The following is an 11,503-nucleotide window of genomic DNA, read 5'->3' as shown; positions in this document are numbered from 1 at the left end:
CTTCATATCCCTCTCACTTCAAGTGTCCTTGAAGCAATGTGATGTGGTGGTAAATGTCAGTTTTGTACATCACGCTGGTTGGAAATATAAACATTAGATCAATATACTGAGAGAAGAGTATAAAACCTACTGCAGCCACATTGTGCATCATTCACAAAGCTTTTACTCCTATTTTCACCTTATCTATGTTACCTTTTTAAAGCTTCTACAAATCAAAACTATTATATAAAGTAAGAAAAGTAAAATTGAAATGAAGTTATCAGGAACAACTTACTGTGAGTGATTATTTTGCTTGTAAAATGTGCTGAAAGGTTATTTTTATTAGGTGATAAGTCATGTATGAGAAGTTTTGTAAATAGAGCCCAGTGTGCCAGGAACAAAATTATGGACAGAAGGGCCATCTTAAACCCATGTACATTGGTTTGGCAATACAGATTGGTCACCTATTAACAAAAATAACAGAATGATCAACAGTGCAAAACGATGGCCTGAAATCTGACTATGTGTAAAGGGCCAAAGACACCTTTGCAGCAGTGATCCAATCCAACAGCTGAAGGTTTGAATCATACAATGTCCCATGACTGTTTCCGCTGACAGGAAAAAGTACTTTTTCAGAAGTGCTTGTTGAGGAACCCATGTAAATCTGACCATACTATTACATAATATGCATGTGGTAAATGAAAAATATCAACCCTTTACCACATTATATCAGGCTGCAGCAGAAATACGACCCAATATCCCTCTCTACGCCACATCCACAATCTTTGCATTGCTCATGCAGAACGAAGACTTGGGGCTTTGCTCTTGTAGAGATCTCAAATTCTTGAGTGCAGTCACAGATAAAGAGGTGCCATCTAGAAAGCCTTGCAAAACAATTTTCAGCTCACAAAAACAAAACTGGTAATTCATGTTGCAGTGTTCAGCTGCGTAAATGAGAGCCAGCGATATCATTTTTTGTTCTTAGGAGCAAACTCCTTTCTTCCCTTTCCACCAAATCCACGAACATTTTGTATTTTCTTCAGCTGTCCTTCAATAGTTTGAATGATATCCACCTCCTCTGGAATATGAACATAACGCACATTGCGTCCATTAATAAACAAGTCATCCAGTTTGGAATCCTTACCCCAACGATCTGTGTAAGTGACCTTTTCCAGGCGTATGTTCATGAAAGCATCTACATTTATAACAACACCTCTGGCAGAACTTTCATCCCGAAGATCAACAGAGGTGACAAGTCCATGCAGTCCTTGCAGAAGAATGACTAAGCTGTTCTCTGCAATTGTCCTTTCCTTCACAGAATGGCTTACCTCCATGATTATACCAGCAAACCCACTGAAAAAAGAATTAAAATGCATATATTAGATTTAAAGAGCAAATCCTAACTTTGGAGCATTGGGGGAAGATTTGCTGCCTCCACAATATTCTAAAATTGGATATAAGGGATAACCATGCCTGCACTTCACTGTTTATTCAGAATTGAAGTTAAAAACATCACAAGTGCTGTGATTTTCTTGAGCATTATAGAAAACTACCAGTAGCCATTAGAAATAATCAAAGATTGTAGAACTGGTGTGGAGAATTGGCTGAAAATAAGTGCAAAGGATTACCAGCACATGACAAAAAAAAAAAAAAAAAAAAAAGCTGACGCTGCGGATGAAGGAGGGCCCCAATGCGGTCGCAACCTATTGCTACGCCACTGCCTATCAACTACCTTCCCAAACTACCCAACACTGGAGTAATGAAAAATATAGCAACCTGTAATATTTTGTATCTTGAATGGACTGTGCTTAACCTCCCTGGCGGTCAATTGTTCTGCGGCTGTGCGAGGTTTTTTTAAGGCAATTTTTTTTTTAATCATGTAGCTAGCCTAGCGCTAGCTACATGATTCCCCCCCTCCCTGCGGCTTCCCTCCCACCCCTCCGATCGCCGCCGGCGATCAAGCCCATCCGGAAATCCCGTTCTAAAACGGGATTTCCTTCAGGGCTTCCCCGTCGCCATGGCAACAAACGGAGTGACGTCACAGGGCGTCCCGATCCACCCCATGGCGCAGCCTGGCAGCGATTGGCCAGGCTGCGCAAGGGGTATGGGGGGGCTCTGTATCACGGCGGGTAGCTGCGCATCGGCGGCGATCGACTTGAACACGCAGCAAGCAAAGTGCTTGCTGCACACGTCGTGGCGTCACAGGGAGTCCCGATCCACCCCATGGCGCAGCCTGGCAGCGATTGGCCAGGCTGCACAAGGGGTATGCGGGGGGGGCTTGCATCACGGCGGGTGGTGGCGATCGACCCAAACACGCAGAAAGCAAAGTGCTTGCTGCGTGTTCTAAAAAAAAAAAAAATTATGAAAATCGGCCCAGCAGGGCTTGAGAAATCCTCCGCGGCAGCTTACCCCGAGCTCAGCTCGGAGTTACCGCCAAGGTGATTAAAGAGAACCAGAGACAAATAAATATACTATTTATACATACCTGGGGCTTCCTCCAGCTCCATAAGCCTGAATCGCTCCCACGCCGCCATCCACTGCTGCCTCTGTCCGCCGATACCGGGTCCCGTCATTTCGGCCAGTCGACACAAGCGCAGTGCACTCCCTCCGTAATGTGCAGGTGCATGCGTACAAAGCCGGAGGAAGCCCCTGCGCATGCATACAACTGGTCGCGTCCGGCGGAAGTGACGGGACCCGGTACCGGCGATAGAGGCAGCGGAGGATGGTGGTGTGGGAGCGATCCAGGCTTATGAGGCTGAAGGAAGCCCCAGGTATGTATAACATCTTTTCTCATTTTTTACCCAGGCTTGGTCTCTGGTTCTTAACTGCGCATGCATGCCTTCTTTCACATTTCCAGTCTGTCATTATTTGCAACTGCTGGTGTTTAGTTCCTTCCAGGGAAGGTTATTAGTTACCCACCGGGGGAATTAGGAGGTTACTACTTCCCTCGGGGTGGGGGTTCTATATTCCCTCCAAAGTGTAAGGGGGAGGGAAGAGGCAGTGGCGTAGCTAAGGAGCAGTGGGCCCCGATGCAAGTTTTACAATGGGGCCCCCCCAAGCACTCTATACGTAACAATTGATACAGCGCACCAAAACCTGCCAAGGGCAACTACAGTTTCAGAGGTGCAAGAAGAGGATGGGAAACAGTTTGTTAAGGATTACCACTATTCAAAGTATCTATAGAAGTGAATATTATGAGCACAGGACCAATGGAGAGCTAATACTGTAGTTGAGGGAGGGCCCTTCGGGGCCCCTATGGCCCAAGGGCCCCGATGCGGTCGCTACCTCTGCAACCCCTATTGCTACGCCCCTGGGAAGAGGGGTATTAGTTACCCAGTAGAGGAGGGTTCTGTGTGAGAATGTGGTTAGGTTGGGCTGCTTTTTCTGACACAAATACATTGACATCAAAGGCTAGATTGCACTTTCTAATAATTACAAGTATAAATTATTGCAACCAGTTGCAAAATATAAAGTTGCAGAGCATTTCACCACACCGTTAATCCGGAGGGAGAGGACCTACCCCACAAACACACACATCAGCCTCTTACCACCACTATACGCGGATGCCGATCCACGTGCACCAAGATACTTCCGTCACCTACCATCAATCATTACACTTACACTAGACTTTTACGTTATCCCCGCCTTCCCCAATTACATCCGCCTCCATTTACTACCGGAGACCAATGAGAGCGCGCCTGTTTGGTGACGTCATAAGCCGTCTTTGTAAGAGGTGTGGCTATATTAAACTAAAACCATACCGCGGTTAGCCAATGAGAATGATTCTATTTCGCTCATCTGGGTCACGGTGCTTTGTTACATGAGATTGGATTGGATAATCGGGCTTTGCGTCATTTCCGTTGTCAAGTGCGCAGGGATGGAGAGCCGGGGTTGGTAGGCGACGAAGGCCTCCCGGCGTATGTGGCTCGGCTCAGAACACCCGAGGCATGAGCCCAGCTTGATAACAGCTCGGTAGCCCCGTGTAGAGGTAAGGGCTCCGGGGTGTGAGTGATGGGGCGTGGAGAGGGCTGCTCACCTCCGCAGGTAGAGGGTAGCTGGGGGGAGGGGATGAACAGGTGTTGGGGTATTGTTGTCGGGATTCGTGTCTTCTCCAGGGCTACATTGACTGCCTTGTACTGCAGAACTCCTTTGGCAGCATCCATCTAATGGGGTAGTGTACTGTGCATTGTATGAGACACCAGTGTGTAATCACAACACCAGGGCACTGTGCTTCACATTACAGCAACATTTGTTTCATGGCTTATTAATAGTTTAGTAAATCTCGGCGCAGCACGTTTTAATATCTGCCGAGTTACCTAATTCATTTTGTTTTAAACTAATATCAATGTGCAAATGGCACAAACTAAACACCACTAGCTCTAAAATAAATCCAGCCCCTAAACTGTGTTTGCAGGCCAGTTGGAAACCCCTTTGCATTGTTTCATTCCCCAACTCTTGCAGCTGAATCAGACTTTAGATGTTCTGAACAGAGATGATCATTGATATCAGGGCTGTGGAGTTAAAGTCGGAGTCGAGGGGTCGGAGACATTTTGGGCACCTGGAGTCGGTGGGTTCAAAAACTGAGGAGTCGGATGACTTTTGTACCAACTCCACAGCCCTGATTGATATGCCAGTAATTTCAAGAAGATGCAAAGGTGCAAAAATCATCTGACTCCGACTCCTCAAGTTATGAATCAACTGACCCCGACTCCAGATACCCAAATTGGCTCCGACTCCTTAGTCTAATGCTGGGTATACATGGCACATTTTTGCACCGGAATCGACCCATCGGCTCGATGCCGGCTCGTCCGCGTGTGCATCGATTCCCGCTTGTCCCCGTGGGCACTTCCTTCTCAGCGCTTCGTTTTTGCCTATTGTCCGCCTGCGGGGATCGAGCCGGGAATCGATCCTCCGCGTGATCGGATATGTCGGAAATTATCAATCAAACCATCAGCGGCTCGATTTATAAGAAGAGTCTGGGCCGTGTATGCCCACCATAATACTTACCATGGCTATGGATTTTGTACAAAAATCGTCCAACTCCTTAGTTCATGAAACCTCTGACTCCAGGTATCCAAAATTTCTCTGACTCCGACTCCACAGCCCTGAAAGTTTGTTTCATGCAAATTCAAAATTGACACCCATTAGACCAAAATGAATCTTGATTTTCCAATCACTTCTGCACAAATCAGATCAGACGTGTCGCAAATGATCTGACGGGAAATTGCATGGTGTGTACCAAGCATTAGTATCTGTTGCTGTATGTTAACAGTACATTGCTGTCATTTGACAGCCAATATGCTGGTTTATATACTGTGCTTTTGGAGGGAGTACAGTGAGGCTACAGATAGTCCAGGGTTGGGAGAGGGTTCAGCTGCTGCAGACTGTTGTGTTCCAAAATGGACTGTAAATCGGGAAAATGGCAATTCATACATTGCCAGCAAATTTGTTTACAGGTAATCTGACAGAAAAGTGGAGAAACACTTTTTTTCTAAACTGCTGTTGCTCAAAACTTTTGTGCTAAATATACACAATGCAATTTCCCATCTAATTGACGGGAATTGGATGATAATTTCTGCCGTGTCCCATCTGCTCTTTTTTTAAACAGGATTGCTTTTTCTAAGTTGTTATGGGAAAATCGATCCCGCTATTGATCAGGAGCAGTTTGGACATGAACACACAATACAATTTCCTGTCATTTAGACCGGAAATTGAAACGTGTGTAACCAACATTAAATTTGGAACAATCGTTGTGCAAGCACACTGCTAAACTCCTGACATAACAGCAGTCTGGTGTTTTTTTTTTTTGTTTTTTTTTTGGTGGTTGGTAGAGATCCTACTCAAGCTTGCCAAAGGAGCTCAAATTATAATTTTCAGGTGACTGTAGTTTTAAATGTATGTGTTAATAATCCATGTCTACTGTCTTCACTGGCCACCTGTTATAATGTACTGTTCCAGTGGAGTGACATGCAAATTTCTAGGGGCTGGACCCACTACTGGCACTTTGCGGCAATTGCAAAGCACCTACAAATTAGCAAATCGCAGAATTGCCACGGTTTCACTGCGATTTGGCTACTGTTGCTACTGATGTGATTGCTTCTAAATTGCTGCAAGCAGCGTTTTGTGATCACTCCACATTCGCAACTCTGCTAGCGGGACCACCCCCATAGGGATCTACTGCAGTAGGGTGTTGCTAATTGCTGGTGATCGGCAAAAGCGTTCCTAGTTGGTCCTTTCCATAGGTGTATGATAGCTTAGACTTTGATGTGTTTTTTTTTTTGTTGTTATTGAGAAATGTATGTACAGTGGAGGAAATAATTATTTGACCCCTCACTGATTTTGTAAGTTTGTCCAATGACAAAGAAATGAAAAGTTTCAGAACAGTTTCATTTCAATGGTAGGTTTATTTTAACAGTGGCAGATAGCACATCAAAAGGAAAATCGAATAAATAACCTTAAATAAAAGATAGCAACTGATTTGCATTTCATTGAGTGAAATAAGTTTTTGAACCCCTACCAACCATTAGGAGTTCTGGCTCCCACAGAGTGGTTAGACACTTCTACTCAATTAGTCACCCTCATTAAGGGCACCTGTCTTAACTAGTCACCTGTATAAAAGACCACTGTCCACAGAATCAATCAATCAAGCAGACTCCAAACTCTCCAACATGGGAAAGACCAAAGAGCTGTCCAAGGATGTCAGAGACAAAATTGTAGACCTGCACAAGGCTGGAATGGGCTACAAAACCATTAGCAAGAAGCTGGGAGAGAAGGTGACAACTGTTGGTGCGATTGTTCGAAAATGGAAGGAGCACAAAATGACCATCAATCGACCTCGCTCTGGGGCTCCACGCAAGATCTCACCTCATTGGGGTGTCAATGGTTCTGAGAAAGGGGAAAAAGCATCCTAGAACTACACGGGATGAGTTAGTGAATGACCTCAAATTAGCAGGGACCACAGTCACCAAGAAAACCATTGGAAACACATTACACAGCAATGGATTAAAATCCTGCAGGGCTCGCAAGGTCCCCCTGCTCAAGAAGGCACATGTGCAGGCCCGTCTGAAGTTTGCCAATGAACACCTGAATGATTCTGTGAGTGACTGGGAGAAGGTGCTGTGGTCTGATGAGACCAAAATAGAGCTCTTTGGCATTAACTCAACTCGCTGTGTTTGGAGGAAGAAAAATGCTGCCTATGACCCCCAAAACACCGTCCCCACCGTCAAGCATGGGGGTGGAAACATTTTGCTTTGGGGGTGTTTTTCTGCTAAGGGCACAGGACAACTTAATCGCATTAACGGGAAAATGGACGAAGCCATGTATCATGAAATCCTGAACGACAACCTCCTTCCCTCTGCCAGGAAACTGAAAATGGGTCGTGGATGGGTGTTCCAGCACGACAATGACCCAAAACATACAGCAAAGGCAACAAAGGAGTGGCTCAAGAAGAAGCACATTAAGGTCATGGAGTGGCCTAGTCAGTCTCCAGACCTTAATCCAATAGAAAACCTATGGAGGGAGCTCAAGCTCAGAGTTGCACAGAGACAGCCTCGAAACCTTAGGGATTTAGAGATGATCTGCAAAGAGGAGTGGACCAACATTCCTCCTAAAATGTGTGCAAACTTGGTCATCAATTACAAGAAACGTTTGACCTCTGTGCTTGCAAACAAGGGTTTTTCCACTAAGTATTAAGTCTTTTATTGTTAGAGGGTTCAAAAACGTATTTCACTCAATGAAATGCAAATCAGTTGCTATCTTTTATTTAAGGCTATTTTTTCGATTTTCCTTTTGATGTGCTATCTGCCACTGTTAAAATAAACCTACCATTGAAATGATACTGTTCTGAGACTTTTCATTTCTTTGTCATTGGACAAACTTACAAAATCAGTGAGGGGTCAAATAATGATTTCCTCCACTGTATGTTTGTATGCATGCATGCAAAGGTGTTCGGCCCCCTTGAAGTTTTCCACATTTTGTCATATTACTGCCACAAACATGAATCAATTTTTTTGGAATTCCATGTGAAAGACCAACACAAAGTGGAGTACACGTCAGAAGTGGAACGAAAATCGTACGTGATTCCAAACATTTTTGAAAAAAAAACTGCAAAGTGGGGTGTGCGTAATTATTCACTCCCCTGAGTCAATACTTTGTAGAACCACCTTTTTTCTGCAATTACAGCTGCTAGTCTTTAAAGCCCAATCTACACGATACGATTCTTTGTACGATTCAATTACGATTCTATTTACGATTTAATTAAATCCGACATGTCCGATCGGGATTCGATTAGATTCAATTCAATTTGCCATTGCAAAACAATGGCAAATCAAATTGAATCGAATCCTGATCGGACATGTCAGATTTAATCGAACCGTACATAGAATCGTAGATTCATAGTGTAGATTGGGCTTTAGGGTATGTCTCTACCAGCTTTGCACATCTAGAGACTGAAATCCTTGCCCATTCTTCTTTGCACAACAGCTCCAGCTCAGTTAGATTAGATGGACAGCGTTTGTGAACAGCAGTTTTCAGATCTTGCCACAGATTCACGAATGGATTTAGATCTGGACTTTGACTGGGCCATTCTAACACATAGATATGGTTTGTTTTAAACCATTACATTGTTGCCCTGGCTTTATGTTTAGGGTCGTTGTCCTGCTGGAAGGTGAACCTCCGCCCAAGTCTTGCAGATTCCAAGAGGTTTTCTTCCAAGACTGCCCTGTATTTGGCTCCATCCATCTTCCCATCAACTCTGACCAGCTTTCCTGTCCCTGCTGAAGAGAAGCACCCCCAGAGCATGATGCTGCCACCACCATAATTGACAGTGGGGATGGTGTATTTAGAGTGATGTGCAGTGTTAGTTTTCCACCACACATAGCGTTTTGCATTTTGGCCAAAAAGTTCCATTTTGGTTTCATCTGACCAGAGCACCTTCTTCCACATGTTTCCTGTGTCCCCCACGTGGCTTGTGGCAAACTGCAAACGGGACTTCTTATGCTTTTCTGTTAACAATGGCTTTCTTCTTGCCACTCTTCCATAAAGGCAAACTTTGTGCAGTGCACGACTAATAGTTGTCCTATGGACAGATTCCCCATTACCTGAGCTGTAGATCTCTGCAGCTTGTCCAGAGATTCGCCATGGGCCTCTTGACTGCATTTCTGATCAGCGCTCTCCTTGTTCAGTCTGTGAGTTTAGGTGGACGGCCTTTTCTTGGTAGGTTTACAGTTGTGCCATACTCCTTCCATTTCTGAATGATCGCTTGAACAGTGCTCCGTGGGATGTTCAAGGCTTTGGAAATCTTTTTGTAGCCTAATGCTAAGTACACACATGCAACAACGATCGTTCGTTGTAAACGACGAACGAACTTTTAATTGATGAAAGAACGACCTGAGTAAAGTTAGTTTTAAAATGTGTGTAACGATCTGATCGTTAGAACGAACGTTACATCACGTAAAGCAACTATTGCGCTTGCGCATAAAAATGAGAAGTTTCATGGAGAAATAGCGAAATGCGCATGTCAAGCCTAGTACGAACGATCGTTTCCAACGATGTACTACTTTTGCAAACGATCGTCGTTGGTAAAAATCCGCCAAGCTAGATCGTTAGTTTTTAACGATCTAGCTCGCCCGTCGTTAGACTTAATGATCGTTGGTTGCTTTTTTTTAAACGATCGTCGTTTGAAACGATCGGAACGATCGTTTCAAACGACTATAGTCGCATATGTGTACGCACCTTTAGTCTGCTTTAAATTTCTCAACTTGATCCCTGACCTGTCTAGTGTGTTCTTTGGACTTCATGGTGTTGTTGCTCCCAATATTCTCTTAGACAACCTTTGCAGTGATTTATTTGTAAAAAAAATAAAAAATAATAATAATAAAAAAAATGTTTTGAATCCTGTATGATTTTCGTTCCACTTCTCACATGTACACCACTTTGTATTGGTTTTTCACGTGGAAATCCAATAAAATTGATTCATGTTTGGCAGTAATATGACAAAATGTGGAAACCGTCAAGGGGGCTGAATACTTTAGCAAACCACTGTATATATTATTCAACAGCGGCTCGATTGATAAGACAAATCGGCACGTGTAGACTGAGCATTAGATTATAACAGTACAGTATTTTTTTTTTTTTTTATTATTGTAGACCATCTGTTTGGTGATTGAGTGGTGACGGTCTCAATTTATTTAACTCGTCTGCTACCTAAATATAGCAGTCAGTTTCAGTTTTGTTGTACAGTCTGTGGGTGTTAAGCCTGTTCCTTTTTGTCAGTGTTTCTCAAGAGTAGACTGACAGCAGTTCTGAGTCATTAACCTATTTATGCTTTACAGCAATCCAAATAAAGTTTTAAAGCATAGTTTTTCACAAGAGCTGGATGTATGTGTTTCTATATGGAAACATTAGTGGTGGTGAATAGTAGAGTACTGACAGATTGCTGGTTAGTGGAGCGCAATGGGAAAGACCACAGAGTTGTGATGTTACCTGAACTGCTGGCTTGTATTAATTGCCAGCTGGGCATTTTGTTATACAGTAGCAGTTCCACAAAGTTGACTTTATTTGGCTCAAATGTTCTTTTGTGCTTTCTGAAGAGAGAAGCTTGGACCACAGGCAGGCACCATTGGTAGTGTTTATCAGGAGTAGAAATGGCAATTGTGAGGTTGTTGGTAATCCATTGTGTGGCAACACTAACTACTGACTGCAGGGGTGTAGCTGCAAATCATGGTGCCCCATAGCAAAGTTTTGATTGGGATCCCCCAAAATTATAAGGTACCACATTATAGGTAGCCAGAATAACACCCTCACCATGTGATGAGAGAGGGTGCTTTAGTCATGGATAGGAGGTTGTTAGAAGGAAGGTAGATAGTTGGTGGGGCCTGGAGAGGTATGCTGCTTCTCCCAACTGCTCTGCTTGCTTACTCTGGACTTCAGGGGGCCCGCGGCAGGTCTCCATGAGGACCGCAGCAGATCCCCTTTTCACTGGCATAGACCATGGGACCCCCCCTTGGATAGGGCCCCATAGCAGCTCCTATGGTGATCCCCCTACGCCACTGACTGACTGCTACTGTTCTTGTGGGATTTTCTATTGCTTTTCCCATGATGTCCCACATGTTCCTTTCTCCCTCTCTATATATCCCTGCCACCAGGGCTGTGGAGTCGAGGACTCTGAGTCGGAGCAATTCTGGGTCCCTAGAGTCAGAGTTGTAGTCGGAGTTGGAAGATTTTTGTACCGATTCCACAGCCCTGCTTTCACATCTGAGCTGGTTTTGACGCAATGCCGATAGTTTGCGTTTTCCAAGATAAAATGAAAGTCCATAGACTTTCGTTTTACCTTTCACATCTAACGCTGTGTTTTTGTACATTGTGTTTCTACGCTCCTCGGAGCTTTTAATCATCCGATGTTTGCGTTACCATGTAAATCAAACAGCTCCAAGAAGAGCATGCGTTTTGTTCGTAAAATGTTTCAATGCACTCAGTTACAGTTCAAAGTAAAAAAAAAAACAATAACTTCCCCTGTGCTGTAACG

General features: G+C 44.0%; 2 protein-coding genes across 4 annotated transcripts in view; one reads left to right on the top strand and one right to left on the bottom strand.

Moving 5' to 3' along the window:
- Positions 1 to 300: 300 nt before the first annotated feature.
- On the bottom strand, positions 301 to 3,602 carry LSM10 (LSM10, U7 small nuclear RNA associated). Of its 2 annotated transcripts, none has more exons than XM_068265450.1 (2): positions 3,528 to 3,602; positions 301 to 1,332 (listed from the first exon to the last, which is right to left on the bottom strand). In XM_068265450.1, the coding sequence occupies exon 2, from the start codon at positions 1,311 to 1,313 to the stop codon at positions 948 to 950; it is 366 nt and encodes a 121-aa protein (XP_068121551.1). In that variant the 5' UTR covers positions 1,314 to 1,332; positions 3,528 to 3,602; the 3' UTR covers positions 301 to 947. The 2 variants fall into 2 exon arrangements, with proteins under 2 accessions (XP_068121551.1, XP_068121550.1); XM_068265449.1 differs by having other exon boundaries at positions 3,500 to 3,533.
- A 234-nt stretch (positions 3,603 to 3,836) lies between these two features.
- Positions 3,837 to 11,503, top strand: part of STK40 (serine/threonine kinase 40) — a 33,454-nt gene continuing 25,787 nt past the window's right edge. For both annotated transcript variants that reach the window (XM_068265446.1, XM_068265447.1), the window contains exon 1: positions 3,837 to 3,967. The gene's annotated coding sequence lies outside the window, so the exon portion shown is untranslated. The remainder of the gene's footprint in view (positions 3,968 to 11,503) is intronic.

Source organism: Hyperolius riggenbachi, chromosome 2 (genome assembly GCF_040937935.1).
Source record: "Hyperolius riggenbachi isolate aHypRig1 chromosome 2, aHypRig1.pri, whole genome shotgun sequence".
Lineage (NCBI taxonomy): Eukaryota > Metazoa > Chordata > Amphibia > Anura > Hyperoliidae > Hyperolius > Hyperolius riggenbachi.
The sequence above is the reverse complement of the archived record's forward strand: the minus strand, read 5'-3'. Positions and strand labels throughout refer to the sequence as shown.